The 20,382-nt window shown below is 38.4% G+C and overlaps 1 protein-coding gene across 2 annotated transcripts in view; it reads right to left on the reverse strand.

Moving 5' to 3' along the window:
* PTPRR (protein tyrosine phosphatase receptor type R) overlaps positions 1–20,382 on the reverse strand; it is a 274,719-nt gene that overhangs the window by 87,099 nt on the left and 167,238 nt on the right. The window contains exons 1-3 of one of the 2 annotated variants that reach the window (XM_042947173.1): positions 19,224–19,280; positions 18,999–19,109; positions 6,519–6,781 (exon numbers count right to left, since the gene is read on the reverse strand). In XM_042947173.1, coding sequence (XP_042803107.1) covers positions 6,519–6,781; positions 18,999–19,001 — 266 coding nt within the window. In that variant the 5' untranslated portion in view covers positions 19,002–19,109; positions 19,224–19,280. Of the gene's footprint in view, positions 1–6,518; positions 6,782–18,998; positions 19,110–19,223; positions 19,281–20,382 lie in introns of those variants that run through there. The other variant, XM_042947172.1, reaches the window with a different exon arrangement.

The following is a 20,382-nucleotide window of genomic DNA, read 5'->3' on the forward strand; positions in this document are numbered from 1 at the left end:
AGCCAAGTGCTTAACTGACTGAGCCATCCAGGCACCCCTAAAAAACCTTTAAAGTGACATAGCTAGGTGTTACATCATCATCTGCACATTTATGGACCCCTAAAGAAACCATATCATGGTAGAGTTAAAGAAAAGTTAGAGAATGTTCATTCATTATGGCAAACCTTGGGGGCTAGCGGAGGCCTCAGGTGTGATAGAAAACCTCCGTTAATGCCACATTCGTATCAGCCCACTGAGGAAAAAATGTCGGGAGGAGTGAGGGTGCCCTGTTAAACGAAACACCCTTTATGGACTGTTCCTTGACTATTCTTGCCCACTTTTATTTCTAATGGAAAATCAAATTAAGAAATAGTGGGAATCTACCCGTCTGCCTGTTAATTTCCTTTCCATAAAACTGGCTGTTAGTCATACAGTAGCATAAAGAAGAAATTTGTAGGAATTTGTATTTTCGAGTTCTCTGCTTTCCCAAGTGAAGGAAATGTATCATTCTAGGGACTGAGTGTGATCTTTTGGTTATTGGAAATTTGGAAGCTGGTTCGTATACAGTTCTCTTGAGAGTGACAAGCAGGGAATTTGAGGAGGACCGGGATGGGACAAGAGAAGAGGGAACAGGAGCCGGCTCTGGCCTCATGCTGTGTCAGCATGTGACCTTGTTGTCCAGCTTAACTATCACCAGAGCTGTGCAAGGCATGTGCTATTCTCCTCATCACAGGTGAGCAAACAAGTTCCCAGTTTTGTATGCAATAGGTGTGGGGCAGACCTCTGAATGCACCTCTTCAACTCATAGACTTACCATGGGAAATGAACTCATCTGTTAGATGACAGCGGGTTTAATATTACCGGTAGTTATTAGATTACATTAAACGGTAAAATTTATAAACATATATTTATCAGTAGGATGAGAAAAACTATAAGTCAATTGACATTTTAAAACGTATTTATGAAAACATAAAATAAAAAATATTTATGATGTCAAATGGCAGGCTCAACCCTATCAATTCAGTTAAAAAAAAAAAGTTTCAACTTTCCTGAGTTCAAACTGAGCTAAAACAGGCTCATGGAATGGGACCACAGGGAAAAAAAAAAGAAAGAAAGAAAGAATGCTAGATTTCCTTTTCCTTCTTAAAGGCAAAATGCCATTTTATATTGATTGTTAATTTTTTTAAAACGTGTATTCACTTATTTTGAGAGAGAGAGCACACACAAGCATGCGAGCAGGGTTGGGGCAGAGAGAGGGTGAGAGAAAATCCCAAGTAGGCTCCTGGCTGTTGGCACAGAGCCTGACATGGGGCTTGATCCCATGAACCATGAGGCCCTACTCGAGCTGAAATCAAGATCCGAATGCTCAACCAACTGAGCCACCCAGGCACCTCTTGATTGTTAATTTTATCGTGTCCTTTGAAAAAAGGCAGAACAGATATTATCATGCCTATTTTGTACATTGCAGAAACGACACAACATAGGACTTAATTATCTTGTTGACTCACTTATTTAGTGAATGTCAGAAGCAATATTAGCACAGAGACTTAGCCCCGGAGTTTATCATTAGGCTATTTGTTCTTGTGGAAGTTTCCTTGGAAATATATGAGATCTCTAGATGCAAAGGCACATTAATTAAGAAAGTCCATAATATTTTTCTGTGTTTACAATGTACCAGGGTCGCAGGAACCATGGTAGACACAAGAGCATTTGAGCCTATACCTGTCCTGAAGGGTCTTCCAAGCTGGTGACGGGACAGGACAAACTACTTGAAAACCAGTGTTAGTCCCTTTCTGAATAATTATTCTTTAATGAAAATCACTGCTAGAGGAGCAGTGCATGTGAGAATTCAGAGGTGTTAAGAATCCCTGTGGGGATGGGTAAGTGTCACAGCCAACAGTAGGAGGTTAAGTTTTGGCTGGGATTTAGAGACTAGAGATAGACAGGAGGAGAGAGAAGAGGGACCAGGTGAACACAGATGCAAATTTAGACAGGACCACAGCACACTGGAGAAGACTGGATGGAACGGAAGGTGTATTTTGGGAGTAGCAGCAAACGTATTTGGAGAGAAGGATCAGCGTCCAATAGTATAGGACCTCTAAGGCCCAGCAAGCTGGTCTGGGCCTCAGGCTGTAGGCACAAGGGAGCTTTTGAGGATTTTTACACAGCAGTACTCTTACAATGCAAGTACTGTTACAGCAAAATAAATCTGAAGAGTGTATGGTATGAATCGAAGGAGGAGAGAAGAGGATTAGATCAGGCAGAGGAGATGAAATAAATGAAATATGTAACACATGCTCCTCCTGGTGTCATTCTCATGATCACAGGACACAGTAATTCAAATAAGAACTAATGAGATCTGGGCCCAGGGTGATGGTTCCAAAAAGAGAAATCAATAATGAGAAAATCTGAGGAACAAGAATCAATATGATAATAGTGACTAGTTGGAAAATTTATCTTCATAATTTTGGGGATATATTCTTTGTATTTAGGTAAAGCATTCACATTCGGTCTCTATAGTTTCTTTTATTTATTTATTTATTTTATTTTTTAAATTATACTTTATTATTAATAATGTCACAGGAATAGATTCTCTCCATCAGAGATGAGAGATTTATATGGCATGACCCAAAATATTTGGGGGACAAGTGACTCATAGTTCAGCTTCTATGGTCTCATGGAGATTTTAATGAAGCCAGATTTCCATACAATAAACAAGGGATTATTATTTCACTTCAGGATCAGGAGATGGAGGGATATAAAACACAAGTCTATTTTAAAGACACCATTAGAACACATAAGCATAAATTAAGTTTTAAGGCTTTTAAGACTCTCAGAAATGTTTCTTGATTGCATGGAACACTATACACCTGTCATATTTTACCACTCTTGAAACATCACTATACCATCTTAGCAGGGAATTATGGCAGAAAAAATGGGGTGAGAATAGAGGAAGAAGGGGTGATGGGAAAAGCAGTGTTTCCCTACATCTGAAAACTCACCTGAGAATTATTCATTACAACATTGATCATTCGTTCATTCATGCAAGCATTTATTTCCAGGAGCTTTTGCTTTTTAGGAATTATGTTCTACATGTAAGAGACATGTAAACCATATATGTGTCCTTAAGAAGCTTAGTCAATGGGATAAGATAGATTAGTTTTACGTACACTTGAGAAATGCTATAAATATTGTATGCACACAGGGTTGTGGAGCTAAAGTAGAAGGGGGCAGAGGAGATGAAACTGAATGAGTAATATTGGTGAAGTGGGCTAGAGGAAAAAGGAGAAGGAAGGAATGGCTTCCATAGGAAGTGACACTTGAATTTCCCTCTCCAGATGCCCTTCCTCCTCCCCACTCCCTCTTCTTACCTTGGACCCACCTCCCTAAGTAATCCAACCACAACCACCTTTTCTGTTGCTACCTGACACCCGGATAGCTCCTAAAGCAGTGCCTCCAGCTCAAATCAGCCTCTCTGATGGAACTTGGAAGCTAAGGGAAGAAAGGAATCTAGGTGGGAACCCAACGGTGGCCACCAGAGAGCCAGAAGGATAGTGTCTTGGATGCCAAAGAAGGAGAAGATTTTAGAAATGAAGTAGACATTGGTGCTAGATGGGAAAAGAAATGAAATATGTGCTTTGTATTTGTTGTTTAGGCCATTGATAAATTTGGCAAGTGTGCAAATAGCAAGGATTAAAGTTTGAAAATGACCAATGAGGCAACGAATACACTCTACTCTATTAATAAGACACTCCTCTGAGAAAGGAAGGAGAGACAAGAACCAGAGAAGGAAATGGGTTAAAGAAGTTTCTTTGATAGAAGAGAATCTATGCTAAAGTCACCACGTTAGCAAAGAGGGCACAGTTGAAAACAGAGAAGGAAAATTGATGGAGCGAGCTATCAGGAGTGGGAGCGACTGACCGGAGAGGTCCATGTGGACAGAAGAGCTTTCTCCTCCCCTGAGGTGGGAAGGAAGTGGGAGGCGATGGGTGGGGAGGCGGGGAAGTTTGTAGACCAGGTGGCAGGGAATCTGACACTGATTACACACTTACTCTGCTAGAGTCCCCACGTGGACCATGAAGATGAGTAAGACACCATCCCTGTACTCTCTGTTCTCAAACGTTCGCTTCATTTAAATGAATAAAGGAGTAGTTAACCTTATGCTGCTTGAAATTCCAACATGCCCAGCAGTGGCCGACAAAAGGTAGGATTCTGGCAATAGGTACTTCCTAGAGGATTTCACCACTGGCCTTGCTTAGAATTGGCAGTGCATGATGATAGTAAAAGTTAGTCTGACTTTTAGGTAGTTTTATTATCATCTTTAAATCATCTGTAGAAAATGACCACCTTATTGCTTTCATCGGAGCAAATCTCTTCTGCCACCCCGCTTGTGGTACATCACCTCAGATACTTGCTTTGAGGTTTCACGTGGAAGCAAATCAATGTACAAAACTCATTTGAGTGACAAAAGCAAAAGAGCCTGAAGGAAGCAAAGAAGTCAAGTTTAACCCCTTCATATTACAGATGAAGAAAGTAAGGCCCAGATAGGTGAATGACGCATATGAAGCCACTTAATCCAGCAAAGGGCAGAGCTGGGTCTGGAATCCAGTTCTCTGGACTCCTGGTTAGTCTCCAGGAGAAAGTTCCATCTTGTCTACAGCCCAGACAGCAGTGTTGTGGTACCCAACTAAGAAAATAGTACCTGGAGATCCACATGGATCCATCAGGAAACCAACCAGTATTTGGGGGTGATGAGGAAGGGAGGAAGACTTGATTGCTCTCTGTTTTTCTTCTGTTATGGAGTCAAAGTGTTCTCCCTTTATAGGACTTTAGAGATCACTGCAACAAATCCCTTTCCTTTTACTTCATTCATTTTTTTGGACAATATTTCAAAAAACTTGAATGACCACTTTGGTCTTCTGAAGTTTTTATATTTTCTAAAGGGATGTGGCATGTGTGAGTGTGTGTGTGTGTGTGTGTGTGTGTGTGTGTGTGTGTGTGTGTGTGTGATGGGAAATATATTTAGAGATGTGATCTGAAAACCTAAGACAACAAAAAGGACAGTGACAGAAAATGAAGATATAGGAAAATAAGAGGAAAATGAACCAGGGGAGTGTACCTTGAGAGCCTCTCAGTTCCCCCACTACCCTCACATGCAGTGTTGGATATAACATCAATCATATATATATATATATATATATATATATTTTTTTTTTTTTGAGAGAAAGGGAAATAGAAAGGGAGTGAATGGGGGAAAGGGGCAGAGGGAGAGAAAGAGAGAGAAAGAGAGAGAGAATCCTAAGTAGGCTCTACACTTACCACGGAGCCCAATGGGGGGCTTGATCCCACAACCCTGGGATCATGACCTGAGCCAAAATCAAGAGTCGTATGCTTAGCCGACTGAACCATCCAAGTACCCCATTCATATTTTAAGTATAGATAGGAAGCTTCTTACTTTAAGAAATACCATGAGGGGTGGGGGGGGGGCGCCTGGGTGGCTCAGTCGGTTGAGTGTCCTACTTCTGCTCAGGTCACGATCTCACGGTTTGTGAGTTCGAGCCCCATGTCGGGCTCTGTGCTGATAGCTCAGTGCCTGCTTCAGATTCTGTGTTCATCTCGCTCTCTGCCCCTCTCCCGCTGTACTTTGCCTCTCTCTGTCTCTCAAAAATGAATAAATGTAAAAAAAAATTAAAAAGAAAGAAATACCTTGGGAAAGCTTTACTTAATATTTTGGGGGAAGTAAAGAATTAGCTCTTTTATGTACTTTGCATATCATGGTTTTCATATATTGGCTTTGTTTTGAGTGAGAATGTGTCAGTATAAGTACATCACAAAGGCAGGTAAAGCAACTAAAAAAAATGTCATGGATTTTGAGATTTACTGTTTGCTCAGAAGAAGCAGAGGGACAACTTCATAAAAAATTGATTTGTGGGGTGCCTGGGTGGCTCAGTTGGTTGAGTGTCCAACTCTTGATTTTGGCCCAGGTCATGATCTCACAGTTTGTGAGTTCAAGCTGTGCGTCGGGCTCTGTGCTGACAGTGTGGAGTCTGCTTGGAATTCTCTATCTCTGCCTCCCTTTTTCTCTGCCCCTCCCCTGCTCACACTCTCTTAAAATAAATAAATAAAACTTAAAAAAATTGATTTGTGACAATGATTCTTCCCACTTCACATCAAACAATGTGGGCTTTGGTAGGAAATACCTTAAGTTTATTCCTAGTCCTTCTATCTACCAGAGTTTCAATGACAATTAAAGGAGATAGTGTTATGTTACATCACCAGCCCTTAAAATGTACTCAGTACATTTGATTATAGAAGCTGTTCTGTACTTGAAGATGACCTTGGCTTGGGTCTCCACAGGTTAAATGGAATCTGATGTAACGAAAATATTTTTGTAACATAGCTAGATTCTTTGTAACATAGCAAGATGGCAGTAAGCGATTTTAAATCCAATATGCCAATCATCTCTGGTTCTATCATTTTTAGTTGGTGAATAATCTTTAAAAAAAGTAACCTGTAGGGGGATACAGAAAAGCTCTTACCTCTCCTGAAGTCCTATGGGCTTCATTTTGAAAGGAGAAGGGCAGACAGCGGTGGTAGCTTTGATCTCAGGAGTGTATCGGCCTTGAGGGTCCACAACCACATTCAGCACCTTTGGGGCTTGCTCGGGCTGGACCATGCTGTTGACTGTCTTTGCCTCAGACTGTGCTGGCTGTAATGCAATGGGTGATAGGTGGATCTCCTGATTTTTCTCTTTATCTTGTCGCAAGGAAAACTGAAACTTTTCTTTTAATCTGTAAAGAATCTATAGAAGGAGATACAAAGTCTTGCTGTCATATTTTGCACACTAAACAACAAAATATAATCTCTTCCAACCCAACCCAGAAGACAAACTAAAATGAAGGTTCAATGATAATACAACTAAGCAAAGCCTTCCAGAATGGTCTCTCAATTTTATTATATTGAGATTTTTTTCCCCAAAAGGATATGGTTGGTATTTCTAGTTGTTAAACAAATGTGTTAATGGATCTATTCTTCAAATATATATTCAAAAGAAAATTTGGCTAATTTTATGAAAGTGCCAGATGTCAGTTTGATCACATGCAAATCTTTATTCAAAATGGCTGAAATGGAAGGCTGATGAAAGGAAGAGCCATGAAATATGTATGGGCTGATGACATTTACAGAAACAGAGATCTGCATCCAGTACAACATGGGAGAATAAAATCTTGTAAAATATAATGAAAACATGGTTATGTTATAAATCTTAATTTCTTATGTTGGTAAATATCCACACTAGCCATGTATTAACTTGAATATCTTGTAACTTCTTGAAAAATTTAAATGTAGGGCACTTATCAAAGAATAATTTGGATAACCAGAATTTCATTTCTTACCTCTTTCCCCTTTTAATTAAAAAAATTTTTTTAATGTTTACTTATTTTTGAGAGAGAGAGACAGAGTGCGAGTGGGAAAAGGAGTAGAGAGAGACACACACAGAATCTGAAGCAGGCTCCAGGCTCTGAGTTGTCAGCACAAAGCCTGACGCAGGGCTCGAACTCATGAACCACGAGATCATGACTTGAGCTGAAGTCGGGAGCTTAACCGACTGAGCCACGCAGGCACCTTCTCCTTTTTAATCTTGAATGCATGTAGGAAAAAGCAAATATATTACTTTCCTCCATTCTCAGAGTCCTTTCTGGAATGGCTAATTCACTTCAGAAATGGTAGGATTGTCATTTTTAAATTTTTGAAGGAATTGGGCTGACTTTGCTCAAACCCTCCATGGACTGAATTGTGAGGAAGTAGAGTTTGTTTCTCATCCTCAGCCTTCTCTTTTAATAAGTTTTTCTTTTCTATTTTTATTTATTATTTTCCTTTTTAATTTATGATTGACTTTTATTTTCTAGAGAGGGAAAGAGTATGCAAGCGAGGGACAGGGACAGAGGGAGAGAATTTTTTTTTTTAATGTTTATTTATTTATTTTGAGAGAGATAAAGCTCTAGTGGGGGGAGAGCGGAGAGCAAGAGAGACAGAATCCCAAGCAGGCTCCAAGCTGTAAGCTCAGAGCCCAATGCAGGGCTTGAACTCATGAACCATGAGATCATGACCTGAGCCAAAGTCAGGAGTCAGACACTCAACTGACTGAGCCACTCAGGTACCCCTATTTCAACTTTTTTTAAAAAAGATTATTTTATCTTTTCTAGTTTTATTAAGATGTAATGGACATATAACATTATATAGTTTAAGGCATACAACATAATGATTTGATTTTTTTTTCTCTTAATGCTGACTCCTCTACTCCAATTACCGCAGAAACTATATGCCCTTGGGGTGCCTAGTTGGTGGCTCAGTTGGTTAAGTGGCCAGCTTTTGGTTTCAGCTCAGGTAATGATCTCATGGTTCATTGAGTTCAAACCATGTGTTGGGCTCTGCACTGACAGTGCAGAGCCTGCTTGGGATTCTCTCTCTCCCTCTCTCTGCCCATCCTCTGCTCTCTCTCTCTCTCTTTCTCTCTCAAAATAAATAAACTTAAAGAAGAAACTAGATGCCCTTGTATTTCTTTAAGTATGTTCTCAGGAAGTGACTTGATAAGTTAATGCACATAAAGGGGTGACTTAACCCATTGTCTGTAATTACAGCACTGACAATGTCTGCATTTTAAAAAGCTTTAGGCCAACTGAACTCCCTTGTTTAATGTCTGAAATCCATTAGCTGAACAAGTGATATTTTAAGGGAGAGGGCTTTCTTGGCACTTTTCAATCACATTCACTCTAACTAGTCCTAAGACTAAGTCTTTCTTTCAAAGTCTTTTAAATTCTAGTTATATCTATATTTGAAATCTACTGGAAAAAAAATATATATACATATATATATATATGTATATACATATTTGTTAAAGAATTAATAAACAGAAAAATTAAATTGAGAAAGAAATAATCTGAAATAATGGAGAAGATAAATACCTTTGAGAATGTATTTCAGGAAAATTTTAGAAAATATTTGTCTAATGTTCTTAAAATACATTGGTAGCACTTGTGGGTATTTATTTGAGGAAAATGAAAACACTAATTCGAAAAGATATATACATACTTTATATATTTATGTAGTAACAATAGCCATGATATGGAAGCGACCTCAGTGTCCATCCACTGATGAGTGGATAAAGAAGATGGCATATATACACAATGAAATATTACGCAGCCATAAAAAGAGTAACATCTTGCCATTTGTAATAACACGGATGGACTTAGAGTGCATTATACTAAATGAGATAAATCAGAGAAAGACAAACGCTATATAATTTCAGTTATATGTGGAATCTAAAAAACAAAACCAATGAGCAAAGAAACAAACAGAAGCAGACTCATAAATACAGAGAACAAACTGGTGGTTGCCAGAGGGAAGGGGGTAGGGTAATGAGGGAAATAGGTGAAGGGGATTACGAGGTACCAACTTCCATTTATACAATATAGAAGTAACAGAAGCATAGGCAATAGACTCAATAATACTATAATAACATTGTGTGGTGGCAGTGGTGACTATGTTTATCATGCTGAGCACTGAGTAATATATAGAATGGTTGAATCACTATATTGTACACCCGAAACTAACACACATTGTATGTCAACTTTACTACAATGATAAAAATAGAAAATGGTTAAAATGGGCAAAAAATATGTTGTTAAAAAGTCTGCTTAACAAAATAATATTCTAAAAAATCAAAAAGAAGCAAAACACAGCAATGTAAGATGAAAAGATATCAGACTGAGATGAAGAAGAAAAGGATTTTAAAAGCTGAAAACTCGGGAGCAGGATGAAAATCTTTTAAGCAGCAAAGAACGGAAATGACAATGCAGAAAACACAGCCAATGGCATATGTGGCAAAGTCAGGAGATTGCCTGGAATATATAGCAAAAAGATAAGAGAACAAGGTGAAAACAAGGGAAACAATGGCATACAGAAGTCAGAGAAAAGTCACTGTGAACGATAAACCAGACTAAGTGAGAGAGCTGTGAATCATTCAGAACTATTTTTCAGTGCCCACTGAATGTCATGTATTGTGAGACCTACTGAGGATTCTGCTATGAACAAAATAGACTATACCCTGTTCTCATGGAATTAGAGATATGGAATGAAAAAGGTGCTCAGCCAAAAAACATGTCAGTTGAAAAAAGAATAAATGTGAGGGGAAAATGGGAGAGTTTTTGTGACAGAGGAAAAAATGCATTTACAAAAAAATGCATGAATTCCACATCTCGATAAATTGAAGTTCATGAGAATGAAGCTAATAGTATCTCAAATACACAAGGTGTCTGGGAATATACTGCCTGTGTACATTTCCTGGAAAAAATTAACCCAAACTCATGAGAAAGATGACACAAAATTAAGAACTGAAGAACTAGAAATTGTGATATAAAAGGGAGTTTTGAAATTATGTAAAAATGAGTGAAAATGAAATTTAATTATGTCTCAGGTCCAACATCTCAGATTATAACAAGACAGAGGTTTGGACAGAGAGGTAAGAAATAGGAGTGATTGTACATTAAGTGATTTATTTATTTATTTATTTATTTATTTATTTATTTAATTTATTTAATTCTCATGTTAGATAACATACCTTGTAGTCTTGTCTTCAGGAGTAGCATCCAGTGATTTATCACTTACATACAACACTCAGTGCTCATCTCAACAAGTGCCCTCTTTAATGCCCCTCACCCATTTTCCCTCCTCTTCCCCCACCCCATCAACCCTCAGTTTGTTCTCTGTATTTAAGGGTCTCTTATGGTTTGCCTTCCTCTTTTTTTTTAATCTTATTTTTCCTTCCCTTCCCCTAGGATCAGCTGTTAAGTTTCTCAAGTTCACATATGAGTGAAGTCATGTGATACCTATCTTTTTCTGAGTGACTTATTTCGCCTAGTATAATACCCTCCAGTTCAATCCATGTTGTTGCAAATGGCAAGAGTTCATTCTTTTTCATTGCCGAGTAGTATTCAATTGTGTATGTGTATATTCATCAGTTGATGGACATTTGGGCTCTTTCCATAATTTGGCTATCGTTGACAGTGCTGCAATAAACATTGGGGTGCATGTGCCCCCTAAGTGTCTTTGAAATTAGGGGTACAGATGGAATCAGAGTTAGAATGATCACTATAGGTCCTTCTGACTTAATTATACATTGAAAAAATTACAGTCCATCTGAATCATGTGGCTTGCCCAAAGTCAGCAGTCAGTGAGGGCAGATCCAAGTCCTGGGGCAGTTCTGCTTTGCAGACCCATGTACTTTCCACACCCTTACATTACTTCTGGTGCTGCTCTTTGCCATGCTATCATTCTTAACGATTGACTCTGACATCACATCTGCTGCAGATCGGTTCTCACCACTGGCTTTCAACACCACCAAATCTAAGAGTATATCTTTTGTGGATTAAAATTTCTCTTTAAGGAAAAGGACTATGCACCTAGGGAGTATAACTACAAATGCATTCTTATAAATTGAACTGTCAGGCAATTAAAAATAATCCTTTTTGTCTTTTATTCAGTTCACTTCCTCGTACACTGGAAATTTTTATACTGGTGGCGTTCACTGACAAAGGTAGGGTAAAGCTAAATCTTAAATTTTTGAAAATGATGGTGCTAAATATTCCTATGAGAAATATTACTGCATAAGAAAAAAACAAGACATCTAGTATTAAGTGACAAATCTTCTTACTCTTATTATAATTACTTTTACGAGCTATAGGATAGAAAACATTGAAGATAAATATCCCTACCCTGTGTATGATGCCTAAGAACTGGGGGGGGGGCAGTTAATTTACTGCTTCTCTTCAGTTTTCATAACCCTCAAAGGCACTTTGCCACCACTTTGCGCAAACAAAATCCTAGAAATACTAGAACAGTACCAATAAGATAACACAAGATTGCTAAGTTAAATACATAATTACTAAAAGGTGAGGCAATAGAATTTAAGGCAGGACATCTTTTTAATTTATTTTTATTGATTATTTTAAAAAATATTTATCTATTTAAGTAATCTCTACACCCAACATAGGGCTCAAACTCATGACCCCAAGATGAAGAGTTGCATGCTTTTCTGCCTGAGCCAGCCAGGTGTCCCTAACTTTTTATTTCTTAATTGCAAGCCAGCTATTTACTTGAATGAGAAGAGAAACAAATATATCTGTACCTTCACAAAAATATCTTTAATAAAAGATAATACATATGTTATATATTCTTAGTTCTTCACATCTGAATATAATATGTACATCAGAACATTTGATTGCCTGTTTACATTTGGGTTTTGGAGAAGCATATTTTCATTTCCAAATTAGAATATTTGGAGAAGCATATTTTCATTTTTAAAATGAAAATTTGGAGAAGCAAATACTTATTTTCAAAAATGAAAATGAGACAGCCAAGGAAATAACAGCTTTCTCAATAGCTCTTGACAGGTAACTTTTATGATTATATTGGTATAGAAGTAGCTCTAGTCCAAAGTCCTTCTTTACTTCATGAGTTTATGTTCTTGCTGAAGAACCTTTGCCACATATTTTTACAGTCATTGGCTTACTTCATCGCTGGTTACAGGTCAGCTTTTTAATCTGTGTCATATGTGTACAAACTGATGCCTACGCCTTTGATTAGGTAGAACTGATGCTTACGCCTTGGAGAATATATAATGCTTACAAGACACTTTAAAAATACTCAAGAGTGAGGACACCTGGGCGGTTCATTTGGTTGAGCATCCAACTCTTGATTTTGGATCAGATCATGATCCCAGGGTCATGGGATTGAGCCCTGCATCAGGCTCTGCACTGAGCATGGAATCTGCTCAAGATTTTCTCTCTCTCTCTCTCTCTCTCTTTCTCTCTCTTCCTCTCTCTTCCTCCCCCCCTTCTCTCTCTTTCTCTCTTTCCCTAAAATTTAAAAAAAATACTCAAGAGAGAGACTTGGTTGACAACACATGGAAAGAATGGAAGATGTTGTTACCTGGCAACAGGTGGGTTGTCATGGAATTAAGTTGTAAGACAGTGGTTCTCAACCAGCAGGGATTTAGCCCTTCAGGGGCATTTGGTAATGTTCTGAGATGGTTTTGGTTGTCATACTAGGGTGTGTGGTGGGGTGCTACTGGCATCTAGTGGGCAGAAGCCAGGGATGCTGCTAGATACTCGACAGTGCACAGGACAGATCCTCCTCTCTCCCCAATATAATTACCCAGTCCCTTTGTGTGCTCTTGGTCAAGTCACTGATCCTCTCAGGATCTTGGTTTCCTCATCAGTAAAATTAGCAAACTAAAATACATTAAGTGTTTATGCATGGAGTCTATAGTTAATAATACAACACTGTATACTTAAAATACCTTGCTAAGAGGGTAGATCATATGTTAAGTGTTCTTATCACAATACAAAATAATAATAATTAAAAAATTGAGTGCCTGGTTGGCTTAGCGGGTTGAGCATCTGACTCTTGATTTCAGCTCAGGTTATGATCCCAGGGTTGTGGGACTGAGCCCCGTGTTGGGCTTCACGTTGACAGCATGGAACCTGCTTGGGATTCTCTCTCTCCCTCTCTCTCCGCCCCTCTTGGCTCATGCATGCATGCACTCTCTCTCTCTTTCAAAATAAATAAGCTTTCAAAAAATAATAAAAAAATAGAGAGCAGGAGGACACTTTTGGAAGTGATAGGAAGATCTATGACAAAGATGGTGGTGACGGTTTCATAGGTATATACTTATCTCCAAACTCACCAAGTTGTGTCCATGAATCTGCACAGCTTTTTGTATGTCAATCATACTTCAATAAAGTGGCTTAAAAATACATGGAGTATTTAGGACCACACAGTAAATTTAGTGCCAATTTAGTACCAGTAAGTGTGCAATAAAGGGAAGACATTAAATATTACTATTGTTATGATTTTTATTATTAAGAGGATTGCATTCTTAATACTTAAGAAGTAAACAGTTTTTATTAAGATAGGACAAAATTAAAAATTGCTTCAAGGCACATGCCTACTCTGAAAATGGTATGTTTTACAGAAATGGTTCTGTAAACAGATCATTCCAGCCAGAAATCTATTCCCATTTCCCTCAGTCTCTAGCAATTATATATAACCAATTAGAAGAGGGTAGCTGTTTATGTCCACCTGTGACATGTTTTCACTGCATGGGGCTCAGGCTATAGCAGGTGATCTGACATACAACTTCCTGTCTCAGCTACCAAGACCATGACTAGAAAACTTCTACATGACTAATAATTGGCTTTTTTATGGGTCTAACATGCTAAAACTTTTGTTGACATCAAGAGCTCTTTTCCTGTATTTTCTAAAATTGCTTTCCAGAAGCAATCTGGCTTGCAGATATCTCTACCTACATTTCATAAATGCCTTTGCACTTCGTAATAAACCTCTAAGTACATTTGAAGACTTAATTTTGATGATAAATGTTCTTTCCATTGTTTATTGAAGTTTAATAACTAATTCTTAGTAATAAATTTCCCCTACCTAAAACGGACTGGATGGATTGGAAATTGCCCACACACTTTTCCTTGGAAAATTGTATTTGTCTATTTGTCGCTCCACCCACTCTACATTCACATCTGAGAGGTGCTAAATAAGTCACACATTTGAAAATGTCATGCATGTCTAATTTTATGCCTGGCAATATAATTTTTTTTTATTTTAAGGAAAGTAAACAATATGCCACATTTCAAAAATTTTGCCAAGCCTTATGTTATTGTTACATAGCACACATAATCCACCATCACAGCAATTTACCTATAAAATTTCATAATAAAACCATATGCCTTTTGTTTCTGTGGTATGTAGGAAGGCTGGATCCAAATAATGGTATTTGATCTCTCATACATATAGTTATTGCCAGAGGGGAAATTCTGTATTGTGTCTTTTCTTTTGCATGGAATCAACAAAATCATGGGAAATAGAATCAGAATATTATGTGTTTGAAAACTGCAAAAGTGATAGCACAACTATTACTGAGAGAGCCAAGTAAAAAACTTACTTTAAATCAAGGTCACTATCAAAAGTACTTGAGCAAAGATAAGCTTTTTTAGAGAATCACATTTGACAAGTCCCTAAATGTGAACTGTTGACATGTCAGTGTTATAGTTGCATCAGATAAACTTAACTTCATGTTAAATCCAGTCTGAGTAGGTAAAAAAATTTTTTTTTCTTTTAAAATTTATTTATTCTGAAAGATAGAGAGAGAGTGGGGCAGGGGCAGAGAGAGAGGGAGACAGAGAATCCCAATCAGGCTCTGTATTGTCAGCATGGAGCCCTATGAGGGGTTTGAACTCACGAACAATGAGATCATGACCTGAGCCCAAATCAAGAGTTGGACGCTTTACTGACTGAGCCATCCAGGTGCTCCAGAATTTTTCTATCAGTATTAATTCCTTCATGTATACTGCTGGTTCCTCTGTTACGTTTTTTCCCTTTTTTAAAATCTTATTTTAAAGAGAGAGAGAGAGAGTATGTGTGTGTGTGTGTGTGTGTGTGTGTGTACACACACACACACACACACACACACACACACACACACACACACGAGCGGGGGAGGGGCAGAGAGAGACGGAGAGAGAGAATCCCAAGCAGGTTCTGCGCAATCAGCACAGAGCCTGATGGCGCTGGATCCCATGAACTGTGAGATCATGACTTGAGCTGAAATCAAGTGTCAGATGCTCAACTAACTAAGCCACCTAGGCACCCCTCCCCTGTGACTTTTCAAAGCGAACTTTTCTCATGAAAATTTAAGATTGTGTTTGAAATATATCATTCTACTTCTTTCATTTATTCAAGGGCAACTGGAAGACACATGAAAAGTGTTGTTTCTCTCACTACCCCCACCTCCAACGTGTTCCTTGCCCAAGAAATGGGAGCTCCACCAGCCAGGTACTCAGCCAAATAAATGAGGAGTCAACCTTAATTTCTTTCTTTCCTTCTCCCTGAGAAGGGAGCAAATCCTGTCATTTCCGTTTACAAATAAATCCCAACCGTTCACTTCTCTCCATCTCCACCACCATCCCTCCTCTGGGCCATCATCATCTTTGTCACCAGGCTAACACAATGGCTTCCAGAAGAGTCCTACTGCTCCCAGCTTTGCCTCGTGTTCTGTCCCCAACCACTCTTCACCAGCACAGCACCTGCTCTTGTAAATCCACACATCAAATCACATCAAAGCTCTGCTTAAAACTTTCAGCTTCCACCCTTCTTGTTAAGCCCAGAGAGGCTGGCTTATTCCCACCTCAACTGCTGTGTCCTCTGCCTGGGAGGCCCTCTCCCCACATTGTCACATATCTTGGAAGTCTCCGAGGGTTCTGTTCTGCTCACTCACTATTAAGGTATCTCTTCACAGTGCTGCACAATATATAATTTTTTTAAAAAATGAATAGACTTCATTTTTTAAGATCAGTTTTAGGTTTATACAAAACAGCAAAGAGTACAGAGTTCTCATATACCCTCTCTCCCCTATTTCCCTAAACAATTTTCCCTATTAACATTTTGTATTAGTGTGGTCACATGTGTTACAATTGATGAGCCAATACTGGATATTATAATTAACCGAAGTCGGTAGTCTAGATTAGGGTTCGCTCTTTTTGTTGTACATTCTATGGGTTTTAACAAATCCATGATGCCATGTATTCACCACCACAGTATTGTACAGAATAGTTTCGCTGCCATAAAAATCTGCTGTGCTCTACCTATCCATCTCCTCTCCTGAAACCTCTGGCAACCACTGATCTTTTGACTATCTCTAAAGTTTTGCCTTTTCCAGAAGGTCAAATACTTGGAATCATGCAGCATGTTCAGTATTTGTTTAAAAAAAAAGTACTAAATTATTATCTGTGTCCCCCCCCCACCCCCCCTTTAGAGTATAGGTCCTACAAGAACAGGGATCTTTTTCTCTCCTTTGGCCACAGTGCCAACCACAGGTCCACAGTGTATCCCCTGCAGGAATTTGTAGACTGAATGAATGGATGAATCTAACTGCCAACCAAGTGGACAGCAATCACCCATACTTTGGAAACATTCCTTTCTCGATTTGTTCTAGTAACTTTGGAGCAGACTTATCTAGGTTTCTGACTTTTACATTGATGCTTGGCAAAAACTGGGAAAAGAAGAGCTAGTCTCTGGCCCCAAGGGGTTGAGAGTGTGGCCACCACAGATTCTTTTGCCTCATGAGACCAATATGTCATGAAAGGATTTATCCAGTCATGCTGGATATGCAGGTGCTCCTGAGTTAGAGAGGCAGAGCCTGGACCAAGTCCTACATGGTAAAAGCAGGCTCTGCTGGGCCTCTCTCTGCCCTCCAGGACTCAGAGGCTACTCAGGAATCTGCTTTCCCACTTCCCTCCTTTACCCTAGCCTTTGCTCTGCCCAATCTTATCCGTCCACCCCTCCCAACGCACCCCCAGCAATCTCTGCTTTTAGCACTCTCAACCTCCTTGAATTCTCCTCTTCCTCCCATCTTTTCATCTGTGAAGCAGAAAAACACTCTAATTGTGACTGACAAGAGAGAAAAAAGCCCTCAAGATTCCTCAGATTAAGGAAAAGAAGAACCGCATGTGTTAAAATAGTGCAATTAACTATTACAACAACAACAACAAAAAAAACACACCCTCTAAAATACTAAAAAATGCCCAGAGGTCTCAGTCATAGTTTCCCTAAAATCTCCAACTTTGTCTCATTAAATTTTTCCCTCTCAGTCTCCACCGTTTAATATATAAAAATCAAATTTCTTACTCAATGTTTAAGTTATTCTTTTTATTATAGTGTCACAATTCTTAGAAATCTTTCTAAATGTGTGCCCAAAGGAGACCAGACGCTTCTGAATTCATGATGATGGAAGCTTTAGGGTGTCCTTACTGCTTCCTATATTTAGACTCGAGGAAATATGCCCATCATCACCATGTTCAAGGCCTTAAATGTTTTATATCCTTCAAGTTTAGACTTACTCAGCCTCTGCCTTTCCCAACTAAGCCCTAATCTTTCTAACATAAACCCCTCCCCAGCAGGGGAAGCATAAATGAACAAAAACCAATAGGACACTTAGCAATACTGTTGGTTGAATAGTATGTAGTGTGATGTCTTTTGGGGGCATTTAAGAGCTAAGGAAGGAATATTTTTGAAAATGTACAAAATTAAAAAGAACATAGCACAAGAAAAAAAAAATGTTTAAACCCCTTTGTAAACATCAAATATTTTAAAGTACATCACAGAATTTTTGAAAGAATAGGAAAATCTTATCAACGTATTTGAAAAGTAACTATTAACTCCCTCAATACAAAATAGAGCTGCCTAGTTTAGTGGGTTTGCTCTGGGTTCTTTTTTATTTTTTAATTAGAAATATACTTTTAAAGGCTACACATTTATAATTTATAATTAACAGAACTATTTGCCATGTATACTTTTATACTTTTTAAATTCATTCACCTAAAAAGTTAGTCAACAGTGAATTATCTAGCCTTTGAGCCTATGATCATCCCTTTTAATGCCTAGAATTTCAGAGAATGCTATCTATCTTTAGCTATTTATCTAATAGCATTACTATCTAATGCTATTTATCTTTAAAAATAAATAAGGAAATCAACGATTCTTAAAGATATAAGCTTGCCCCTAAGACGTTTCTTTTTAAAATTTGTCCTGAGTTCCATAAAGATGATATAAAAGAAGAAATAAAGTAAGCCCAAAGTGTGCCCATGGGACTTTAATGACTTTGAGGGCTCCAGTGACCACGGTAAATCACTTTCTAAAGCTTCATTCCCAGGGTTGATCAAGTTACTAAAAGCCTCAGTGCAATTACAGCCTTATTCTGCAGGTCAGAATCTGTAATTCCTTAGGTTTTCCTTAGCTATCACTCTGCCGTCAGATATGAAATATTCCCAGTCTAATAGGATCATAGCCTTGCTTCTGTTCCCAGTCTTTTCAACATTCGTTTGAATGACAGTATCCCATAGTATTAAGCAGTGGCTCAGTAAGGGATAAGATATATAAAGAAGCAAACTTACCATCAAACACGTTACTATAATAACAAAGATGCTGAGAAAAATGACAACAGCATAAAATCCTTCTTTGCTCCAGATTTTGTCCGCTTCATGCTGCCCTTGTAAAACATTTTTCTTTAAAAGCAAAACAGAAAGTCTGACGTTAAATGAGAGTTTGAGGAGAATGGCGTTCTTATCAGACACTCAACATATTTTTAGCTTCACTCCATTCAGTGTAGTAGAACACACCTACGTCCCCCGCTGCCAGAGCTGCTTCTCAAACTGATCTGAGACGAGGACAGCCGTCCCTATACATGAAGAGATGATTTTATCTCCTGTGCAGGAGCGAGCGTGCCGGACATGGCATATTGGGTCCTAGACTTTGTAAATGTCCCTCCAACAGTCTCTCTGGGAAATTACCTGGTTCATAAGTAAAAGAGTTCTGTTCTTTTCTGTGTTGAGGAAACTGTTTCTGAAGCTTTCCTTACTGTTTTAAGTCCCCTCCCACAATACCAACACCCTGGTTTACGTGCTGTAATGCAGCTCTTGACTTTAAACAAAAGTGAAACAGGTGCAAACAAAATCTCTTGATGTTTTTATAAACAGACACTTTTATAACAGTGTCAGGATCATTTCCTTCCTTTTTTTCTCTTTCGTCAAATCTTTTTTTTTTTTTTCCTTTGAATGCAGTCTACTTTTGCAGTTCACCTCCACCTGATTGAAGTTCACCTCCACCTACAAATTGTTAGGATATTATATTTTACTTAAAGCAACAGGGAGCATCAAAAAGTGCAGAATCATTTGGAAATAAAAGTAAGATAAATAGTTTTACTTGCGCCTTTAAAATTTTTTTGCTTGCTGCTTAGTGGGTGAAAGGGTGGAGAAGAAGCTGAATAAAATGTGAATGAGTGTCTTAGTTTTATTTCACCCAGTCCTTCTTTAAAAAAAAACCCACATCTATTAATATCACAACTTAGAAGGCAATTAAATTTTATAATTCAGTGAAATTTACAGATTCATAGTTAAGGAAACTTTAGCTTGAAACTGAATGGCCTACAGTTGGGAAAAACATAAATGCTAAATCAAGTCAAATGTTTCCGCTCATCTAAACTTCCATTTTGTTGAAGTATGCCTTTTATTTCCCTCGGTGAGAGTCCTTGTCTGTCTTTGGATATTGCCTCCAACAATTAAGAAAGCCCTGAACAACAAGATATTGATGATGAAAAAGCCACATGGATAGTGGCCATGGAGAATGAGAGTTCATCTTGGGCACCCCAGTGGCAGATGAGTGCCCAGCTTAATGTAACCACTGGGGTGACTTCAGCTCCTACTATGTGGAAGAGAAAAACCACCTACTTGATCCTAGTCAACCCACAGAATCATGAGAAATACATAGTTGTGTCAAAAA

The sequence above is a fragment of the Panthera leo genome, chromosome B4, assembly GCF_018350215.1.
Source record: "Panthera leo isolate Ple1 chromosome B4, P.leo_Ple1_pat1.1, whole genome shotgun sequence".
Lineage (NCBI taxonomy): Eukaryota > Metazoa > Chordata > Mammalia > Carnivora > Felidae > Panthera > Panthera leo.